Source organism: Magnolia sinica, chromosome 13 (genome assembly GCF_029962835.1).
Source record: "Magnolia sinica isolate HGM2019 chromosome 13, MsV1, whole genome shotgun sequence".
Taxonomy (NCBI): Eukaryota; Viridiplantae; Streptophyta; class Magnoliopsida; order Magnoliales; family Magnoliaceae; genus Magnolia; species Magnolia sinica.
The window spans coordinates 76,356,555-76,380,100 of NC_080585.1; the positions used below are offsets into that span (position 1 = coordinate 76,356,555).

At 42.5% G+C, this 23,546-nt stretch overlaps 1 protein-coding gene and 1 long non-coding RNA gene across 4 annotated transcripts; one reads left to right on the forward strand and one right to left on the reverse strand.

The window, feature by feature from the left end:
• Positions 1-664: 664 nt before the first annotated feature.
• LOC131223872 (uncharacterized) lies at positions 665-11,004 on the forward strand. The gene is made up of 2 exons (XR_009160742.1): positions 665-1,098; positions 10,759-11,004. It is a non-coding gene; the product is annotated as an uncharacterized LOC131223872 (long non-coding RNA).
• LOC131223870 (uncharacterized) lies at positions 10,857-13,091 on the reverse strand. Of its 3 annotated transcripts, none has more exons than XM_058219403.1 (3): positions 12,554-13,091; positions 11,976-12,021; positions 10,857-11,069 (listed from the first exon to the last, which is right to left on the reverse strand). In XM_058219403.1, the coding sequence occupies exons 1-3, from the start codon at positions 13,052-13,054 to the stop codon at positions 11,053-11,055; spliced, it is 564 nt and encodes a 187-aa protein (XP_058075386.1). In that variant the 5' UTR covers positions 13,055-13,091; the 3' UTR covers positions 10,857-11,052. The 3 variants fall into 3 exon arrangements, with proteins under 3 accessions (XP_058075386.1, XP_058075384.1, XP_058075385.1); XM_058219401.1 differs by having other exon boundaries at positions 11,976-12,047; positions 12,554-13,079; XM_058219402.1 differs by lacking the exon at positions 11,976-12,021 and having other exon boundaries at positions 12,554-13,090.
• Positions 13,092-23,546: the final 10,455 nt, after the last annotated feature.

The following is a 23,546-nucleotide window of genomic DNA, read 5'->3' on the forward strand; positions in this document are numbered from 1 at the left end:
CAGTCCGTACTGTGATCCAGATTGTAGGTTTCTTGAGAGGAAAGGACTGTAATTTCTATTGTTGGGACATCAATTGAATGGATAATCGGATGTGCTATTTTCATATCCATTTGAATTTTTGGTGCACATGGCCTCCACACGGTGGGACATATAATACCTTCGTTGGTTCGGACCACCTAACCTAACCTAACCTTGGGCCTCGATTTTACTAACAGAAAACACACACTACAAAACTTTCGGACTCGAAAAATTCATTGACATTTCAGATTGTGGCCTTAAAAAAGATTATTAGCAAAAGATTAACACAATCAACTTAAAAGACGTTTTTAGATTAGTGGATAGGATCTTCCATTTTGCAATACATTTTTTGCATGCAACTTGCTGATTGTCCAGATTCGTCCACTTGTCAGAATTGATTGCCTGGTTACGGCACTACGCATCTCGCTTTCTTGTAGTGTGATTGTGTAAATGGTTCATTGCACATGCATATCAATACTACCATAATTAAGGGTCGTGATTCCATAATGGACCTACATTTGAGGGTGTGCAGAACATGTGTCATGGATCTGGGCCATTCATCAGGTGAGCATGCCATGGACGAAAATAATTTTGCCTACTGGAGAAGCAAGTCAAAAGTTGTACGAGAAAAATAAGCCGTCAACAGTCCAAATTCAGGGTGGCATTGGTTGAGTGTGCTACCCTGATTTTTGGTGTATGCTTTGGCAATTTCTCGAGATTGAAAGAAATTTATGTTTTCTTTATCGGGTGTTGAAAATAAAATATTTATCATAAATTAAAAAATGATTTTAAAAATTACGAAATATTAGAATAAAATGATCTATTTAACTTTCAATAAATATTATAATAAAATGGTGCTTAATAAAAATAGAGAGATTTTTGAAAATCTTGCAACATATGAGTTTATACCGTGGGATTTAAATCTCGTGATATTTGTCACAGAATCAAATTCTGCTTTTCTTGTTCTATCTCAGATTATTTTCTCAAAGTAGCTGTTCACATGAAACTCATCTGCTTCTGTTTCCACTTTCAGGAAGTGAGCCCGGGCTTTTTCAAACTGCCCCATAGATCCTCTACAAGGTTCTTTTGAATTTCACAACTTACACTTTCATAATCTCTTTTCGAACCAAACATGAAATCTGAACTTAATTAAAGGACAAAGGAGACCCTGGCTAGCGCAGGGGACCCTCCGATGCCAAAGTCAGGCCTGGACTCGGGGTCTTAAAGTATTGAAAAGTCTTTTGGAGGAATTTGTTTTCGTACCTCTCAAGGTGAGGGCCCCCCTTCTTTTATAGCTGCTGGGGCATTTAATCGTACGAGGATTCTCTTCCTGGTATTGTGCGCGAGATCTTCTCCTGGGATCACGGGATCTTCTCCTGGGATCACGGAAACAGGATCGTGTCCGTCTCATGCCTTCATCCGATCCCGTGAGCTTCGGGATCGGGAATCTTATCCCAAGACATCCGGAGTGCGGCTTCATCTTGTGACGGTCGATCCGATAAAGAGGTCCGCCCGAAGCATGCCCGAGACATTGACGACCCTGCCGACCCGTCGGGGCCGACTCAACCTTTGCCTCGGTCTAGCGAATAACTCCTCGGATTTGACACATCCTTTGGTGGCCCGAGGCATTTAGTCCGAGTCTGCGGACTTGTATGTTTTGTCCCCAACAGTAAACCCCCTTACTCCGAGTGTTTTCATATGACACCGAGGAGTAGCGAGTGCTGAGTCGGTTCATAACTTAGTCCGAGACGAGAAGTAGTCGTTAAGCGCATTCATTGAGACCTTTGATGGGGACGGTTCAGCTTCTGACATCGTATGCGCCGTCGGCCATCAAATCGCAGGTCCCGCCAATGAGGATTGGACACGTAGTAAAGCTATTATTGTTGCTAGTCGGCGTGCTCCACGTGTCGAGTGGGGGAATCGATGCAGGCGTCGAATCATTTCCCCATTAATGTCTCCGCCGTAGGGCGACCTTATAAAACGTCAGGGGTCCCGCACTTCGAACTTTTACTGCTCTTGCCATTCTCGCTCTGCGTTTTCTCTGGGATTTGCGTAGCCTTTCATCTCCTTCCTTTCTTCTCTCTTTATCGTCGGCGCTTCTTTCCGCCACTGTTCCTTTCTCTCCGGTGAGTTTCTCCTTCCTCTTTATTACATAATAATAATGGCGGATAGGAGTTCTCAAAGCCCCCAAGTGGGAGTTTCCGGAGACGAAGGCGAAGCGCAACGTTTTTGGAACGTTGCGGAATCGCCCTCTTTACTAACGGAGATAGCAGTGGATGCCAACGCTGCTTGTATGCCTGAGAGAGTCACCGACGATCAGGCGGAGCGCCCTGCTTCCGTCGTTCCTTCCCGTGGCGGGTCATCCTTATTAACCCGCCCGGGGAGGCCCGACTTACCAAGGGACATGGAGGAAGATGAAGAGGAAGAAGATGAAATTTTAATCGCCGGAGGAACCCCTGACCCAGTTCCTGCTGATGAATCGGCGCAGGCCGAGTCTGAAGGGGAAGAATCGGGGGAAGATTTAAGCGGTCCGGTTCCTTCAGTCTTGACTGAGGCGGACTTGGACAGAATCCGAGTCGGGTATCATATCCCCGAGTCGGTCATCACGTATCTTCCTCGCCCGAATGACCTGCCAGATCACCCTCCTGCTGGGGCAGTCGCAATTTACCAAGTATCGATGCAGTGCGGCTTGCGTCTGCCCCTTCAGACCATCGTCAGGGGAGTTTTATCTCGCATACGGATTGCGGGCAGATAGTCCCGAATGGGTGGAGGAACTTACTCGGATGTGCGGTGTTGTGGCCGAGATGGAACACACCGCTCACGATCGACGAAGTTTCTCCACTGCACAAGTGCGGTAAATCCGAACTACCACGGCTTCTACGTCTTTCGCTTGGCGAGGCGGAGGCGGTTCACGATAACCGACCCTCCCACTTCCAACAAACATTGGAAAGAGCGTTGGTTGGGCATGTGGTCGATGGGAGACGGACGAGTCCGGTCTTGCGAGGCTCGTGTCCCTCGGACATTAGAGAGCAAGTGACTTGGGTCTTCTCTCCTCGCCCTTTTTCATTTTTTTTTTGTTTTGTCGACGGACTTGTTTGGCAGATATTCCGAAGAAGAAGCCGAAGCTCGGCAGCACTGCCTCGGCTCGGATCAAAGAGTTGAAGTCGTTGGATCCGAGGGACAGGTCTTGGAAGGTGCTTCTTCAGCCGGAGCGCCTTCACCTTGCAGGCCTGGACTCGGAAGTTACAGGTAATTAAGAACGAATCTTCTGAATTTTCCAAATTTCCACCGACTTACTTCGCCTTGCTCTCCCTCCTTTTTTTTTGTTTTGCAGATCTGCCCGAAGCTCGTCCCAACCTAAGGATTGTCCCCGAACCGAGATGACGGAGCTCGCCCCGCCTTAGACCGATCCACGAAGTCAAGGCTCCTCCGCGGCCGCTTCTTCTTTCGAGCTTCGGCCACCGAAGAGGCAAAGGGTGCCGCGGAAGGAGAAAGAGCTGAGAGCTCTTCGCCCCTCCGGTTGTCGTGATTCCCACCCGACGAAAGGGCTAAGAGACGGCGATTCGCCGGATCCTCGGCGGCACTGACTCAAGACGCGTTGAGAGCGGTGCCGAGTCGGGAAGAAGAGACCGGGGCCACGACCTAGGGGGAGGGAGAGACGAGGATCGCGTCCTCCCGAGGGGAAGAGACGAACCAGGAGGGGCCGTCAATCCTGCAACAAGTGGTGTCGGGGATGGTTCCTTGGGCCCTGGCCCATGGGTGTGAAAGAGAGTTCGTGAAACTCTACAACGCCCCGTCATCGCAGACCGTCAGCCATGCTGCCCGGATCGCTCCGTGCTTAATCAAGGCCAGCAAGGAGCTATCCTCAACTCATCGGCTGCAGGCTCTTCTGTCTGAGGCCGAGATCCGGGTCGGCGTCCTGACAGGCGAGGCGTCCCTTGCTCGGAAAGCTGCCGAAGACGCGAGGGCAGAGGCGGCTTCTTCCAGAAGGGCCCTGGACGAAGCGAAGGCAGAGGTCGCTCAGGCACTGGTTCGACTCTCCAAAGCCGAAGAGGAGAATCAGCGAGTTCTGGCAGTCCATGCTTCGTGCGCGGATGACTTAGCTCGGGCTAAGCTTGAGGCGGCGGAGCGCATTCAGCAGGCCGAGGAGAAGACTCGGGAGGCCGAGACGGCTAGGGAACAGGCTGTCCAAGCATTCCTTGAGTCGGCCGAGTTTGAGGACGAGAGGGATCGCCTGTTCCAGAGCGGATATCTGGAATGCGTCAAGGATATAAAGAAGTCTTTTCCTGACCTTGACCTTTCAGAAATCGAAGGCGGGGCAGCCTCAGAGTCCGAGAATCCGGACGCCGCCGCTGAAGACACAACTGCCGGGGACGGGGCCGACGCATGAAGACTTTGGTTTTTTATATGTATATATTTTTTTTATTTTTATTTTTTGCTCCGATGTATTCGGTTGCTTTTGTACTTACACATATTCGGACGAATGAAAAAGAAAAACATGTCTTTAAACATCAAATAGCAAGCTAAGGATAGTAGACCTTGAGGTGTTCAGCGTTCCATGGATGAGGCAATGACTGTCCGTTTAGGTCTTCTAGCCGATATGTTCCTGGTCTAATGGTGCCCGAGACGATATAGGGTCCTTCCCAATTGGGTCCCAGTGTACCCGACCCAAACTCCTTAGTGTTGGAAAACACTTTCCGAAGAACCATATCTCCCCTTCGGAATCTTCTAATCTTAACTCGGGTATTGTAGAACCGAGTCACTTGTCGTTGTCGAGCCTCCGTGCGCAGCCTCGCCCTTTCCCTTTGTTCGTCCAGAAGGTCGAGTCCGAGTGCAAGGAGTTCTTCATTCTCTTCCGCATTGAATAAGGTGATTCGAGCCGAAGGTAATCCGATTTCGACGGGAGTGACTGCTTCCGAGCCGTAAGCGAGTGAAAACGGAGTTTCTCCTGTGGCCGTTCGGGTTGTAGTTCGGTAAGCCCAAAGAATTTTCGGGAGCTCTTCAGCCCATGCTCCTTTGGCCCGGCCAAGCTTGGTTCGAAGATGTTGCTTGATAATCTTGTTAACTGCCTCGACTTGTCCGTTGGTTTGAGGGTGATGCGGTGATGAATAAATATTCCTGATCCCGAGGTTCTTGCACATCTCACGAAAGCTCCTATTATCAAATTGCCTTCCATTGTCTGTGACAATGGTACGGGGTACTCCGAATCGGCAGATAATGTTTTTCCATACAAACTCGGTGATCTTCTGCTCGGTTATTTTGGCTAATGGTTCTGCCTCGGCCCACTTCGTAAAATAGTCCACTGCTACCACAGCAAACTTGGTCTGTCCTTTTCCCATAGGGAGCGGTCCTATGAGGTCGATGCCCCATTGTGCGAAAGGCCAGGGACCAGTCATCGGCGTCAGTGCCTCGGGTGCTCGCCTCGGAATTGCCGCAAACCGTTGGCATCTGTCGCATTTTTGAACGAGCTCACGAGCGTCGTGTTGGATAGTGGGCCAGTAGTATCCCTGTCGTAAGACCTTGTAGGCGAAGGATCGCCCTCCAGAGTGGTTTCCGCAGATTCCTTCATGAATTTCCCGTAACACATAGTTTGCCTCGCTGGGTTTGAGGCACCGCAGCAACAGGGCGTAGTATCCTTTCTTATAAAGGGTCCCGTTGAGTATGGTGTAACGGGAAGCTCTGATCTTAATTCGTCGGGCCTCGGTGCGATCCTCGCAACTTTCCTTCGTCGAGGAATTGGCGGATTGGATCAATCCAGGATGGTTCCGAGTCGATTGTATTGACGGCCTCGCTAATTGGCTCGTCTATACTTGGTTTATCGACGTATTCGACGAGGGACGGACCTGGGTATATCGTCTTCTTCAGCGGATGCAAGTTTTGCGCAAATCGGCTTTGCTGTTTTCCGTACGAGGTATCCGAGTTACACGATAGAATAATTCATTGATAAGTTCTTTCGCTTTCTCCATGTAAGCCCTTAGCCGGTCTTTCCGTGCTGGTATACACCGGTAACTTGGTTAACAACCAACCGAGAGTCGCAAAACGCTTAGGTGCGTGACCTCCATGCTAGGGCGAGTCGGAGGCCGAGTAGCAACGCTTCATATTCCGCTATTGTTCGACGCTTGAAATCCAAGTCGTAAGGCATACGTATATAGGTATGATCGGGGGTTTCAACAACCCCAGCCCCACCGGCCTTCGAGTTGGAAGAACCGTCGACATACGATTCCATGGAATAGGAAAGGGAAGCGGTTGAGGTGGGCACTGCATCGACCTTCGGCGTATCGTTCACTGAGAGTTCGGTTGAAGGTGTTCCTTCGGCGATAAAATCAAATACGGCTTGCCCTTTGATTGCTGCCTTTGGTCGGTATTGAATATCAAACTCACTCAGCTCGATAGCCCATTTGGTGAGTCGGCCGGAAGTACCTGGCGAAGCGGAAGGTCGGTCATTACAATGATGGTGTGGGCATGGAAATACGGCCTAAGCCGCCGAGATGAAGTTATTAAAGCCAAGGCAACTTTCTCCAAGCTTGGGTATCTTGTTTCTGCCGGCAGTAATGCTTTGCTGACATAGTAAACCGGCAGTTACTTTCCTTCAGATTCTCGTATCAAAGCCGAGCTAACAGCTGCCTCGGACACGGCTAGGTAGAGGAGCAACGACTCCCCTGGTTCGGGTTTTGATAAGAGAGGTGCAGAACCGAGATATGATTTTAATTGCTGGAATGCTGCTTCACACTCTTCCGTCCAACCCATCGCTTGTCTCCCTTTCAATTGTTTGAAGAAAGGGAGACATTTATCCGTACTGGACAGGAACCGATTGAGTGCTGCGACTCGTCTGGTCAATCTTTGGACGTCCTTAATGGTTTTGGGGGATTCCATATCAATCAGAGCCTTTATCTTCTCAGGGTTTGCCTCTATTCCTCGCTGATTACTAAGAAACCGAGGAATTTTCCGGAGCCTACTCCAAAAGCACATTTACTTGGATTCAGCTTCATCCGGAACTTCCGTAGGATTAGAAACATTTCTTCCAAATCATTCACATGATCCGCCGCGTGTATGCTCTTGACAAGCATGTCGTCGATGTATACCTCCATGGTTCGGCCTATAAGTCGAGCAAAGATTTTGTTAACTAACCTTTGATAAGTTGCACCGGCATTCTTCAGACCAAATGGCATCACTCGGTAACAATAAAGGCCTTTGTCGGTGACAAAGGTAGTTTTTGATTTATCTGTTTGATGCATTACAATTTGATTATATCCCGAATAAGCATCCATGAAGCTAAGGAGCTCATGTCCAGCTGTACTATCTACTAGCTGGTCTATCCTCGGAAGCGGAAAGCTATCTTTGGGGCAGGCTTTATTCAAGTCGGTATAATCAATACAGACTCGCCACTTCCCGTTGGACTTCTTCACAAGCACGACATTCGCGACCCACTCTGGATAGTGTATTTCTTCTATGAAATTAGCCTGGAGGTTGACTTCTTTCTCGATGATGGCGTATCGTTCAGGGCCAAGCGATCGTCGCTTCTGTCGGATCGGTCGATATGACGGATCGACGTTAAGCCGGTGAGTCACCACGGAGGGGTCGATCCCTTGCATATCTTCATGATTCCAAGCGAATTCGTCGGCGTACTTTCGGAGCAGGGCGATCAGCTTTTCTCTCAAAGGGGACTGCAGAGATGAGCCAATTCGCACTGTCTTGGATCCATCTGTTTCGACTAAGGCGATTGAGACAAGATCTTCGACCGTCCTCGTTCATAATTCTCGCCCGAGGGTCCAACGATTCGATTGTTAATATGTTGGTCGGATTCTTGTCGGCGGCTCCTTTTACGGCTATCATGTAACATCGCCTCGCGTCTTGTTGGTCTCCTTTAACAATTCCGACTCCTGACTCGGTCGGGAATTTCATTGTAAGATGGTATGTGGATACCACTGCCTGGAGGAGACTCAATGAAGGTCGGTCGAGTATCGCATTGTATACCGAGGGTTGATCGACGACCAGGAAGTCAATCATCATCGTCGTCTGATGTGGGGCATTGCCAGCAGTGAGTGGTAATGAGACAGTTCCTTCAGGCAGCACCTGTCCTCCGGAAAAACCGATCAACGGGGTCCGAACTGGGCGCAGTGTGGATCGTTCGATCCCCATTTTGTCGAACGCCTGGGTAAATAACACGTCTGCAGATGACCCCGTATCGACTAGTATACGAAACACCTTTCGGTCAGCGATAGTCAGGGTGACAATCAATGCGTCATCGTGGGGGTGATAGATGCCTCGGGCATCTTCTTCTGTGAACGAGATGCAATATCTTTCTCTTTTCTTCTCCTTTGATGGCCGATCTATAATCATGAGCTCGGACTGAGGCTGACTAAGTTTTCGTGCGTGATTCCTTGCGCGTTGTTTGAGTCGCCCCCACATTGTGGACCGCCGATAATCGTCCGGATTTCTTCCATAGGTTGACTCTCGGTCGGGCGCGCCTCGGATGCCCCAGCTTTGACCATATGTTCTCCTGAGTCGGCCGTCTTTTATGAGTCTTTCGATCTCTTCTTTTAAGTGACGGCAATCACTTGTGTTATGCCCGTGATCGCGATGATAATGGCAGTACTTATCCTTATCCCGCCGATTAGGATTACTCCTGAGCTTACTGGGCCAGCTGACAAAGCCTTCATTTTTTATTTCCATCAGTACCTCTTCCCGAGTCTTATTCAGGGGAGTATATGTCGAAAATTTTCGATCCGGCCGTTTTCCTGACCTTCGCTCGTCACGTGCTTGATCCTCTTTGCGTTTCCTTCCCCCGGTCGCCTTTTTTGCCGACTCTTTGGCCGAGGTTTTGGTTTCACGCAGGATTCGCTTTCTCGGCGTTGGCATATTTATCGGACCGCGCCATAAACTCCCCGAGTATCGGGCGGAGTTTTGTCTAGAGATGCCAGAATGACTTATCCCTAACTCCTTGCATGAGTGCATTGAGGGCCGTTTCTTCCGAATGTTTCCGAACTTGAAGGGATTCGAAATTAAAACGCTTGATGTAATCTTTCAATAGCTCTCCCTGCTTCTGAACTAGGTTATTCAGATGTGCAGGGGGCTTTAATTTTTTCTTTCCGCCGATGAAGTTGGTGAGGAAGGCGTTGCTTAGCTCAACGAATGAATTGATGGATTTTGGCTTCAGCTGTTGAACCACAGTCGAGCTACATCGGCCAATGTAAGAGAAAAGGCCCGACACATCGCATCCGAGGCATCATGGAGTTCCATATAGGTTCGAAGCACTCAATATGCTCGGTCGGGTCGGTGCTGGTGAAAGGAGTGATTTGAGGTAATCGAAACCTCTCGGGCAATCGGGCTTTATTACCGAGTCCACAAAGGGGGACGCTTTCGCTTGGACCCGGTTGAATATACATTCGGCCGTGCTTTATGTCCGCCATCTCTTTTGCCATCTCTTCCCGCACTTCTTTTTGAAATTTTGAATGTCGGCTTTCCAAGGTTCGCTTGCCGTGCCTTCCATGGAAGGGCGATTGCGCCTTTTTCGCTCTATTTCGTGCCGAAGATCGGAGGGGAGGGAGGCGTTGGCCGACTGCGCTGGAGATGGTTCCGATCCGCCTTGGGGTTGGCTCGGCCGGAAAAACTGCGCGGCGCCGAAGGTTGAGGATCAACCGCCGCCGCCGGTACGTGCGCTGTCTCCCCCTGAGGATGCGGGAGTGGCTGCATTTGCTGATACATTCGTTCAAGCATCTGCTTCATCATATTCATATCGGAACGGATTTCTTGAACCTCCTTGTCCAACCGCCCATCGTCGCGACCCCGCTGATTGTTGCTTGTTCCGGTCGCCCTCGTCGGCGGTTGTTAGGTGGGTTCTGGGCTGGGGGAACGGCGACTGGACCGGGTGGCCCTGTAATCGCGTTCTCATTCAAATCTTCTTCTGGGACCGTCCTTCTAGTCATCACCATTGGACTCAATATAGAGGTACGGGATGGCTTTTTGCACGTTCCCACAGACGGCGCCAAACTGTTGATGCAATTATCTGGTTCGTCCTCCCGGACCCTATGCCTGCACAGAAAAAGGACAAAGGAGACCCTGGCTAGCGCAGGGGACCCTCCGATGCCAAAGTCAGGCCTGGACTCGGGGTCTTAAAGTATTGAAAAGTCTTTTGGAGGAATTTGTTTTCGTACCTCTCAAGGTGAGGGCCCCCCTTCTTTTATAGCTGCTGGGGCATTTAATCGTACGAGGATCTCTTCCTGGTATTGTGCGCGAGATCTTCTCCTGGGATCACGGGATCTTCTCCTGGGATCACGGAAACAGGATCGTGTCCGTCTCATGCCTTCATCCGATCCCGTGAGCTTCGGGATCGGGAATCTTATCCCAAGACATCCGGAGTGCGGCTTCATCTTGTGACGGTCGATCCGATAAAGAGGTCCGCCCAAAGCATGCCCGAGACACTGACGACCCTACCGACCCGTCGGGGCCGACTCAACCTTTGCCTCGGTCTAGTGAATAACTCCTCGGATTTGACACATCCTTTGGTGGCCCGAGGCATTTAGTCCGAGTCTGCGGACTTGTATGAATTTCACAACTTACACTTTCATAATCTCTTTTCGAACCAAACATGAAATCTGAACTTAATTATCTGTAGCTTCTATTTGATTTTTGATTTTTGATTTTTAATTACCAGAGAAATCTGAACAAAACGTAACCATGGGATTCATTTGTCTTGCTATCTTTTGCCTCTATTTGATTTTTTTTTTCCAAATTGTATAGGAGGGATGATCGAAGAAGTCTGGAGAGAGATTTCTCTTTCTTAATTTTATATGAGGGACTAGAGAATAGGTGCTCTAGAGAGAGAGAGAGAGAGAGAGAGAGAGAGAGAGAGAGAGATTTTCTATTGGTAATGATAAATTCTATTAAAAGAGAGGAAGATACAAATAATACAAGGATAGCAGCTATTGGCGAAGACTGTTGTGGATGCATTTCTTTCTTGTGTAGGGGATTTTCTACGTTGTTAGACTCCCCTTTTCTCTTTCTGCCCTTTTCTCTCCCAACTTTTCTTTTTCTTCATTTTCTTTCTCCACCTGATTTGAAAATAGAAAGGGAATTCAATTCATATTTATTATTCTCCTTCCACTGATAAACAATTCACTTTCTAGGATAAAATGGCAAATTCAATAGAGCTATTGCATCTTTTTTTATTTTTTTGTGGCACCATTTAAAAATTGGCAGTTACTCATCCACCTTACATATCATATTGATCTACAACTATACACACCATCCAGATTGTGTATCTCATCGTTGATGGAGCATTTCTAAAATCAGACATCTGTAAATCACATTGATCAAGCAATCCTAACCATCCAATTAATGGATATCATATGGATGGATGGTTAAAAATAAAATAGTCAATGGTCCAAATTTGGAGGGACAAATCTGATGGTTAATGTCATATTCTCAGTGAATATTTTTTTATTATGCACTTATGCTCCATCCATAGATTTGGATGGTCTGGATTGCCATACAAGCATGCCATGTGTATGTCTAAAGTCTCACCACCATTTTCTAAATGGTGCAAAACTAACACGTGACTCCCCTGGCTCAAGACCTGACAGATGACTCTTGTAATGATGGAGAAGTTCAAGTATAGCATGGTAGCTTATGCTAAAATGAAAATACGATGGTGCCCACATCTGAAGATCATGATTCCTCTGTTGGGACGGTTGTGATCATGCAGCCATCAGAGGTGGTGGTAATCCCATGAAAGACTCCATGACAGATCACCACCATTTTGGAAATGGTGGTGTCTCATCCGTATTTGCAACGCACGTGTATGGCAATCTAAGCCGTCCAAATTGTGGGGCAGAATGAGGGTGGAGCATGTCTAAAATCACAGTGACCAAGCAATCCTAACTATCCAGTCGATTGATATCTCAAATGGGTGGCTAGAAGAGAGAGAGAGAGAGAGAGAGAGAGAGAGAGGCTCTTGCCTGTGGCAACTGGGCTTCCTGAATCTTCTTTTCTCTTTCTTTGATTCTGAGAGATATAAAAGGAGGTATTCTCTGTTGTAATTATTTCAAAAAAGTGGTGTCAATTTTCAAATTCTTAGAAATCCAAATAATCCGTTTGAATGCAAAAAAAAAACTTATTTATTTATTTTTCTTTTAAGCTATATATGATACTCAGGCAGCGTATGACGCTTGATATGCAGGCACTCAGAAATTATACACTTGGCAGACAATAATTCAAACTAAACCAACTAAATTGCGGAACCCACCTCTGTGACTCATGCACACTTGTTTGTTCAAATAGGACCATTGCATATTAATAAGGGCCCACCGATCCGCTTCGGTGATCATTCATTAAAATAAGCATAATTTTTGGTTCATGGTAAATCTAAACTGGCACCCATATAATTGGACAGTTTAATTTGAATTACGTATATTTCGCGTGGGCAAGTGACTGCGTATCATCTACCACACTCTGCCAGAGTATTTAAAAAAGAAAAAGAAAAAAGAAGAGAACAGTGTAATTAGTGAAAGGAAGGAGGGCAAAAGGGTAATTTTACCGTGCAAGAATCCTTTAGATCCTTCAATCTCCTAATCCTCTCCATCTCCATCTCGACCATTCGCTGCTCTCTCCATCTATTCTCCATCTCTCCCATCGCCTCTTCCAACATCAGATCTTTTTCCCTCAAAACCCTCTCTGTCTTCTCCCTCTCCTCCCTTAGCCTCTCCATCTTCCGTCGTATCGCCACCAGCTCCTCCGCCAGAGACACATCGAACGGTCCTCCGATTGGGCGGTTCTCCTTGTCCTCGTGGCCATCTCTGACCGATGGCAGCGGCAAGGAGATCTTGATCGGTTTCGGTTTTTCATGGCTTGAGGGGGTATTGCTGGAATTGAAGTTCTTCGGTTGGAGGGGCTTCCGGAATGGGGCCTTTCGGTGGGGTTTCAGATCGACGGCTGCAATCGGTGATTGGATCGATTGCATTTTTTTTAAAGAGAGAGAGAGAGAGAGAGAGAGAGAGAGAGAGAGATTGGGGGAATTTGAAAGGGACGAGCGGGGCATCGGCCAACGGCTAGTATTTATAAAAGGGTAGCGGAGCACTGCAGAGGTTTGAATTGGAAAGGGTTAAATGGGAGTTATTTGATACTCTTGCAGTGTATGATGCTTGATACATATGCGCTTGGACTTTTAAACGCGTCGTACATTAAATCGATCTAAACCGTCAAAATTGTAGAGACCACTGCAGACAATCCACAAACTAAAAATCAGATTTATCGAAGGAATATGTCCTCTGATTGGTGGACATTCGTTTGCTGAAATAGGCTCTACGTGGATGGAGAACTTTGTGTGGATGAGATCCATCCCATCCATCAGATGCACCACCCTCGGCTCATTAATCGGGTTGATTCAAAGCTCAAGCTGGCCACACAACATAGAACACTTGAGATGGGTGTGTGGGGTCCACCGTGTCGTGTATATACCATCTAATCCACTCATCTGATGGGCTACACGAGGATGAATGGACTCCACGAAAATCAGGATGTTACAAAGAATCATGTGGAATTTAAGGGTTTTTAGTCATGATCTTACGCCGTTCTCTATCGTGTGGTCCACATAGGTATTGGATTCGACTGATTATTAGGATGGATGATGAAAATACGGTGGCGTACGTTATGGATGGGTTGGATCTGATGCACGTTCTCCCAACGTGGTGCTCCGTTAGTTTTAGTTTTAGGGAAGCCCTCCGCGTGGGACGCCGACCTGTCGGGAACTCGGGACTGGTTGGGACTCCGTGGGACGTTTGACCTGCATCGTCCCTTCGTTTTGCCATATCATTTCATTTATTAATAAAAAAAAGAAGAAAAAGAGACAGATCCATGGCTCAAATGGACCAGCATCCAGCTCCACCGACGATTTGCAGATTATATTTTAATTATCGTTACAAATTCCAGTTAATTTAGATTTAATAGTGTAATCTTTAACCTTTCCTGGCAAACAAATTACATTCCATGGTGTAATTCTTATCGGGAATCGACTAGCCAGTAACTTGTAGGCTGGATTTAATTCTTTACTCGAAAATGTGTTTTGTATCTGTTTTTTGTGACCGATGGTAAGAATCTATTTCTCATTTCACTTTATTTGTATTGAAAAATCTTAAGTGCAACACATCATTAGAGGACAAACCCTACCATCTGAGTATCGCTTGATACAGTTTTACACATTGAGCGAGTGGTTGAATAGGCGAATGATCTCACTGGCTCTCGATCATACACTACATGTCTGACTATCTTTGCGCTTGGGATTATTGTTGTTTGGTTTGAATTGAAGCTGCAATTTCAATTTTGGCATACCCACAGACATACTGCCGAAAATGACGACAACAAGTTTTTGGCACGTTCAGTAAGACCCTATATTTGATTAATCGGTGTAATATCGCCAATTATGAATAGAAGAAGTGTTTGTATTGCTGGGGTCGATCCCTCTATGCTGCACCACCTCTAGTAGAGGACATGCCGATCCTAATAGCTCCTGAGGTGCTAATTTAAACAATAGTCCAACGCCTGTTACTATGGATCAGGAAGGAGCATCGACTTCTCAAACTATTCTTCGAGATGAGGTAGCTGTCGTGCTCCGAGATGTACAGATGAACATTTAGCTTGTGTAGGAATACGGAAGGGCCCAAGGAGAGCAATTCTGTATTTAAGTTGGAAATACCAATTAATATATGGCTAGCCAAATCGAAGCCATGCATTGACTGATAGTTATGATGGCCAAACAAACGCCATCAGTAATACAATATAATGCCGATGGAAGTTCTATCGGCAATGCAACTCCACTACCACCCATGTCGCTTATGCAATGGAATCCACCACGGTCCCTGTCCAGGAGATAAGAAATGTTCCACCTCCTGTGGAAGTTAGGCGACCGGAGTGAGAGGCTATGAACTTTATACCTAAAAACAAATATCAAGGATTGTCAGGAGGATTCAATTCCCAACAGTTCCTTAGGGCTAGTTTGTTTTTTCAAAGCTAGTGTAAATACACTAAAAATAGGTAATTATTATGGTTTACCATGTTTGAAAATTTATAGGTATTTGTGCCATTGAAACCAGTTTAAAAGAGATAATTTTAAAATTTGAATAGTACAGTAATGTATATGATATATCCGTTTTGTCCATCTATTTTACTACAATATTTTGAAGTATGAGACAAAAAATGAAGCAGATACAACACTCAGGTGGCCCACACCAAAAGAAAAAGTGGCCCTATAAAGTTTTTAACAGCAAGTATTCGATTCCTTTTTTCGTATGGTGTGGTCCACTTGAGTTTTGGATATACCTCATTTTTTTGCTCATACTATAAATTCAAATGGCATAATGGATGAACGGTGTAGATAAGTGAAATGCATCACAGTGGGACCCATAGATATTTTGTAATGTTTTCAGTTTCTGTGTCACAAAAGTAAGTAGTCAAATCAGGCATGTTGTAAATACACGAGGAAATAATTATTACTCTTTTACCTGGTATTTACCAGTGCACTGGAAAATCAAACATGCCCTTAAATTCTAGGATAATGTGAGCTAATTTGGCCTAGACCACCCGCCAGTCTTAGAACCTCAGCGAATGGATCACGACCAAATTGTACAAATCGTTCAAGAAGTTGCTCCTCAAGTACTCAGACGCAACACTATACCGGTACATGATAAACTATATCCCGAATGGATAGATTAGCAACACCCATTGCAAGGAACTATTGATGGGATTTTGCCTTATTTTCAGGCGAGCCCAGTCAATTGACTATCGAACATGTTGGCCGATTTACAATGCAATGTGGAGAATTTGTCAATAATGACTATGATAAATTGCAGTTATTTGGTCATTCACTAATGGTAATGGCCTTCGCATGGTACTTGAACTTATTGTTGGATTCAATACACACATGGCAAGAGATGGAAGAAAAGTTCCACGCTAAGTTCTTCTCAAAGAACAGAGAAATCACTATGGCTGATCTCGACCATTTTAGAAAATTTCTTGGAGAGATGTGTGAGAGCTATATTATATGGTTTAAGCGGGCGAAAAGCCGCTGTAAGGTTGTCATGACCGAAGCTGAATTTTTATAGCTTGCATAAGACGGGCTTGAATACAAACTGCCTAAAGTTCATTGCATAGATCCAAATTTGGAGAAGCCACATCGGTCCTCCTCCTGAATACAGACCCTTGGTGGTGACTTCATATATTCCTCTATACTGGTGACCAAGTATGTAAGGTGTTAAGGATAGTTTTCGACCTTGGGCAAGGGCCTTAGCCAGAGAGGCGTACTCGACGGTTATCTGCAGAGCATTTACACAGAGCAGGTGGCAGCAGATTTAAAGTAACAAAAGGCAGGATGTTCTTCATAGTCGACTAGTCCGCTGTTGTTACAATAGGTTGCCATGAAATGAGAATAAGCCTTACCAACCTTGTTTGAGAAGTGCTTGGTGCTCTTCTGTGCAAAACCGGAATAAACAACTTCACCAAATGAAAGAAGATGGGTTAGAGCCATGATATAAAAAATGGTTGGACTCATGGGACCACAGTTGAAGAAGAAGGTATTTGTCGATGAGCTCCAAAAGGTTGAAACTGCAAGGAGAAGAGCTAGATCTGATGGATAATCGAAGATAGATGGCTTAATGCACTCATAGATGCCTGATGCTCTCCATGTTGTTTCATGTTGAGAAGAGACACAAGCAAACCAAGCATCCCATTCTGGGAGCGGTTTCGGACATGTCCGGGGATTTTTCAAGGTATTAGTGGGATCGGGGACAAAATTTGATTGGATTAGCATTGTCTCACCAGGGCAGAGAGGAAATAAGGGATTCATCATGCTAACTTCCTCCATCTCTGTTGATGGAGTGAACGCCGTACCTAAGCAATAGTAATCGTCAAGGGGCAATTGAAAGACTGTCATGTCAATGCACTTATTAGCAAGTGCATCCATCATGGTAACCAGATCATTTTAATGGAACGATAGAGTGGAAGATGAAGAGGCAACCATTACTTAGGAAGAAATGTTGGGATTCAGAGTTGCTTATAAAAAGAGTAGGGAATGAAAGCGTAAGAATGAAGAGAAATTCAAAACGACACTTATATCGGCCAAGGGAAGGAAGCATTTATTAGGGTATCATTGCAGTTTTATTAGAAACAATGTTAGAACTCGTGTCAATAAGGGTTTGTCCCTCACTTCGATAAAGTGCATTCGTCATTGATGTGTTACGATGAATCGGCCAAAGTCGGTTATTGACTTATTAACACATGTAGGCAATAAATGCCGCATTCATGGGAGTTCATACATTGCTTTCATCATTTCCCAAAGGTGAAGCGACATTTGGGGCAATGTTCATCCCCATTATCGCTATTCCCTTTGAAAGCCAATCAAGAAGATTTACTTGTGATATGTATGGATCCGCATTGTGTATTCAAAGATCTGCAGATATGTACGAAGAAGGTTTCTTGATAATAGTAGCTGGAGCGTATCAAACGGTACCGTGTCATTGTTTGAGTGACCGATGAAAAAGCAATTGTGTGAAAGCAGTTACAGGACAAATGACAAAAGGAGAAATAGAGGAAACTATAAGTGCTAGTATTCTAAGCACACATATAGTTGTCAAATTTCGTAAACAAAATAAGGTATAGATCTTCAACACACTTCAGTTATCTATGATACTTCAAGAGCATGACTCAATATCTGAAGAATAGAAGGTTTGAAATGATTTCAAGTGAAAGACCAAGTGTATACCAACTTACAGGTAAAAATGACCTTAGAAAACACCATAAGATATAGTACTTGATCATGGCAATTCAAACTTTAAATTGTGAAAATTTTACATGAAAAGTTGAGGATGTTCAGCTAGCCCAACTTCACCTTTGGCTAGCCCAACTTAGCTTAGGTCAGCCCGACATTAGCCTAGGTTAAGTTTCCAACAACTTTTACTGTAAAATCAGTTGCAAGTTTAGCTAGCCTAGCCGTCCCTGGGTTCGTCCAGCCGAACTTAGTTCGGGTTAGCCCGAGGTTAAAATAGGTCACATTTACAACCATGCGTTTTTTCAAATTTATGGGAGCTTAGGCCAGCCGAACCATGTATTTGGCTAGCCAAATTTTCGCTTGGGTGAGCCGGATTTTTGATAAAATCAAATCCCATGAAATCTGAGAGTCGTTGGAATAGTATTGTGGAAATTTGGCCAGTTGAAGCAATTCTTAGGCTAACCAAAGATCCAAATCCTTTGGTTATAAATAGAGACATTTTCTCATTGTTTTAAAGATGAAAAAGTGAGATAGTTCTTCCTCAAGCAAAGAAAAATTCTAGTCATTTCCAAGCTATTTGTATGGTAATTCTTATTATATTTATAGCTTATTCAATTTCCTTTCTCAAGTAGATTTAAATTCAATTAAAGAGTAAGCAATACTCAACTTGAGATTATATAATTGAATTTACAGCTTTTAAGGTTTTATTCATTAAGAAATTATATATCCCTATATCATATATGGTTGAGAATACATTAATTCATCATCATCAAAGAAAGAAGATTGTTATATTGATGAAGCATCTACAAGGCTTCATCAGTATCTTCACATCGACATTCATCTAAGAGAAGATTAGTATTTGTTTTGATTATATTTCTTTTTAGGTTTGTTGAGATTGTCCAAAAATCTCATCGGGTTGTGTAGTGGTTAGCCAATGAAAATCACTTGACGTTTTATTTTGGTAAGCCTGTAAAAATCATAAGAACTGTAAGAGGTTGTTGAGATGATCCTGTGAAAACCTTGAAAATAGTGGAAAGCCAAAATTATGTGAAGTAGTAATTTTGGGAGTAGAATAGGTGTGTGTTAAACATCGAACCACTATAAATCTTTGTGTATTATAGTGATTGATAATCTTATTGTCTGGTTTTATTATTTTGAAATATTATTTTCAAGGAGGTCGTGAAATAAGGTTGTCTTGCCTAAAGTTTTATATGAAAGTTGTCCTACGACTTAGTTGACATCAAGGTTTCAATATCTTTTGCACTTGAGAAGTTATTTTCCACAATTGATTATCCTATATGGGTTTAGTCCTATTCACCCCCCTCAAGGACATCTGTAACTCATCTTTCAAGTGGTATCGGTGCAAGGTTGCTTTTATTTGGATTTACCTCCTATAGCTAGATCTAGAGTTATAAGATGTCAAAATTTGAAAGTTTATCAATATCCAGGCCACCTCCCTTTGATGGCTCAAATTATTCTTATTGGAAAGCCATGATAAGGATCTTCATTAAATCCATTGACGAAAGTTTGTAGCAAACCACTGCGACTCATTGGTTCCCTCCTACTATGGAAGTAATAGCCGAGGATAGAACCATGTCCATGAAATAGACAACTTATAGTCTATGGACAAGTACTCAGAAAAGTGAAAGTAGTGCTAATGCAATAGCCTTGAATGCTATAACTTATGCCCTATCACCAAATGAGTTCAAAAGAATCATTTCGTGTGATATGGCAAAATAAGTTTGTGATATACTTGAAATGACACATGAAGGAATGAATATTGTGAAAAAGTCTAAGATCCAAATCATCACAACCAAATTTGATAAAATATATATGAAAGAAAATTAGACATTCATGGACTTTTATACAAAATTAAATGACATAGTTAATTCTATGTGGGGTCTTGGTGAAAGCATCTCTGAAAGCAAGGTTTGTGCAAAAATACTACGATCACTTCCTGAAAGGTTTTATTCCAATGTTATTGTTATACAAGAATTAAAGGATACTGACATAATGAAAGTTGAGGAGTTGGTTGGATCTCTTCAAGCTTATGAGTTGAGTTTCAAAACTCCTAAGTTCAAGTCCATTGCTCTCAAATCTTATAAGTCCAAATTAAAGGTATTTAATGAAAATTCTGATAATGAGGAAAATGAGAATGATATTGCATTGCTGGCAAAGAAATTTTATAAAAATTTCAAAAATAAGAAGAAAAATGATTTAAAAAAAATCTATTGATAAAAGAAAAGGAAATTCAAGCTATTGGAAATCAAAATCTAAAGACACCCAATGTTACAGCTGCTCTGAATTTGGGCATCTTGCTTCAAAATATCCTAAAAAGGATAAATCGAAAAGAAAGGGCATGATTGCTACTTGAGATGAATCATCAGAGTCTAAAACTAATTCAAAAATTGAGGAATTAGATCAAGAAAGTGTAAAAGAACATAACCTTTATGACAATAGTTAGAGTCACTACTTTAGAAGATACTGAAACATCTGATTATGAAACTTTTGAAAGTAACTCTAAAAATAAAAAAGATCTTCAAGAAGCTTATGATGCTCTTTATAGAGAGAGTTGCAAGATTGCGGCAAAGTTAAAAACTCAAAAGAAAAAATGCAAGGAATTGTAATTGGAACTAGAACAGGCTGTCTTAGAAAAATCTCATTTTTCTAATTGTTTGAAAAATCAATACTAGATTTAAGTTTGAAAACTTTAGAACTATAAAATCTTAAATATGAGAATAAGAAATTAAAAATTGACGTTTCTTCACTTCAGAGTTCAAAGATACTTGGAAGTATACCTAAGGAGACCAGAAACTTGAAAAATTGTTAACTTCATCTTGTCGGAATGATGACATGTCCGGTCTGAGCTATATTAGAGATAGCAATCTAAAATCTAAGAATTCTACTCCTACTTGTGTGAAAAGAGAATCCTCAAACTCTAAAGTTGAAACTCTGAATGAGTTTGATCACAAAAAGAATGTCTTCAAAAATCCAAAATCCTTTCAAGAATGTTCTAAAGTAAAAACATTTGTTATTAACCATAAATATCAAAGGAGAGAAAATAGAAATCCTCCTCTTACTGATAAAATTATGGACCTGCTCAAAGAGTTATTGAAATTCAACTCAGATAAGAAAGGAGGAAATAGGAATATGAAAAATTCTAACTCCCAAAAACAATGAAAGGAAAGAGACCCTCCAAAGGCTAGAGCCGTCATGAAGTGGGTTCTAAAGGTAAAGTGTCTTGTTATCCATAGCTTTTAAAGCAAGTAACGATCAAGATAGTACCTGGATAGTGGATGTTTTAGACATATGACTGGTGATAAAGTCATTCTTTTGAATATCAATAAAATTGATGGCGGCTCAGTTACATTCGGAGTTGGTAACAACTGCAAGATCATCGGTAAAGGTAATGTATACTTTTCCAACTTACCTATATTTGAAAATGTGTTATATGTTGAAGGATTAAAACTTAATCTTCTTAGTATATCTCAAATATGTGACAATAATTATAGTGTAAAATCTTCTGATTATGGATGTGAGATAATGAATAAAAAATGACATGTAATATTAAATGGTCACCAAACTTCTAAAAATTGCTATATCATTGATGATACTTTCTCAACAACTTATTCTTGTTACATGGTCTAAACAAACGAGACTAATTATGGGACCAATGTCTTGGACATGTAAACTGTAGAGATCTTTACAAATTGAGCAAAAGAGATCACTTGTGAGGCTTACCCGAGTTGAGAAAGAAAGAAAATAATGTGGTGCTTGTCAGGTTGGCCAGCAAATTAGAAGTTTTCACAAGAAAGTGAACTCCCTAGCCACTACTAGAACTCTTGAATTTCTCCATATGGACTTAGTTAGACTAACAAGAATGAAGAGTAGAGCAGGAAAAAAATACTTCATAGTCGTAGTTAATGACTAAACTAGATACTCTTGAGTAGAATTCTTCAGAGAAACATCGGATGCTTTTGACGAGGTCAAAAATCTTATTAAATGCATTTAGACTGAAAAATAACTATTAGTAGTAAGAATAAGAAGTTATCATGGAACATAATTTGAAAATAATAATTTGAGAAATACTGTAATGATCATGGCATATTGCATGAATTTTCAGCTCTTAAAATACCTTGACAAAATGGAGTTGCGGAAAGGAAGAATGGAGCATTACTGGAAATGGCAAGCGTAATGCTGAACAATCTGAAATTGCCCAAATATCTATGGACTGAAGCTATGAATACTGCATGCTATATAATCAATAGTGTTTACATTAGAGTTGGAAAAAATAAAAAAAGCATATGAAATGTGGTTTGACAAAAAGCCCAACATAAAATATTTCCTTACTTTCGGAAGCAAGTGCTACATTTTATGTAACCGTGAAAATCTGAAAAAGTTTGATGCGAAAAGTGATGAGGGAATATTCTTGAGATATGCATTAAATAGTCGTGCATATCGTGTTTTAAAGAAGAGAACTGTGGTAATTTAAAAATCAATAAATGTTGTAATTAATGATTAACCGATTAATCTCAGTCTTCACTAAGATGATAGTGATGGGGATATTATTCTGATTAATCAAAGTGAACCATCATCCAAATCAGATTCTACTAAATTAAGGTTGGTAAAAGACCATCTGACTGATCAAATACTTGGTAACCCTCTTCCTGGTGTTCAAACTAGAAGACAATTGGAAAATGTTTGCAATCATGTTTACTTTACTTCCTAAATAGAATTGGCCAACGTAAATGAAGCACTGGTTAATGAAAGTTAGATTTTGACTATGTAAGTGAACTAAATCAATTTGTAAGAAATAATATATGGTGTAAGAAATGATATATGATATCTTATTCCTAGACCATTTGACAAACATGTTATTGAAACCAAATGAATTTTTAAAAATAAATCTGATGAACTTAGAAATATTATTAGAAACAAGGAATAATTGATTGTGCAAGGTTGTAATCAAATAGAAGGAATTGATTATGTTAAACTTTTGCACTAGTTACTTACCTTGAATCCATCAGATTGTTTATTTCTATTGCTTGTTATAAATTTTTTAAAATTTATCAAATGGATGTTAATAGTGCTTTTCAAAATGGTGACTTGAATAAAGTTTATGTTGAACAACCAAAGGGTTTTGAAGATCCCAAATTTCTTGATCATATGTACCGTCTTAAAAAGGCTATGTATGGTTTGAAACAAGCCCCTAGAGCATGGTATAAAAAGTTAACTAAATTTTTACTTAGCCATGACTCTCAGATGGGTAGTGTTGACAAAGCTCTATTTGTTAAGAAATTAAATGATGATATCTTAATTATGTAAATATATGTTGATGATATTATATATGGATTTACTTGTACTAATCTTTCATCTAAGTTTGCAGAACTTATGAAATCAAAATTTGAAATGAGTATGGTTGACAAGCTAACTTCTTTTCTTGGGCTTCAAACTAAGCAGCTCAAAGATGGACTCTTTATCTCACAAACCAAATATGCATAGAATTTAGTTAAAATGTTTGGAATTGAAAAATGTAGAAATTTCAATACTCCGATGAGTATAACAATTAGATTACCAAATGATGAATTAGGTAAACGTGTTTATTCTCGTGTCTATCGAAGCATGATTGGTAGCTTACTTTATTTGAATACCAATAGACCTGATATATCATTTAGTGTCAGTATTTGTACTAGATATCAATTTGATCCTAAAGAATCACATTTATCGGTTGTCAAACACATAATTAGATATGTTACAAGCACTGCTAATCTTG

What these genes read in the sequence shown, in the direction of transcription:
- LOC131223870 (XM_058219401.1), bottom strand. Translation starts at nt 13,054, where the DNA reads ATGCCCCGCTCGTCCCTTTCAAATTCCCCCAATCTCTCTCTCTCTCTC. An exon ending in ATCTAAAGGATTCTTGCACG is followed by an intron (nt 12,048 to 12,553) that starts GTAAAATTACCC and finishes TAATTACAACAG; the next exon opens with AGAATACCTCCTTTTATATC. An exon ending in AGGAAGCCCAGTTGCCACAG is followed by an intron (nt 11,070 to 11,975) that starts GCAAGAGCCTCT and finishes TTTTCAAATCAG; the next exon opens with GTGGAGAAAGAAAATGAAGA.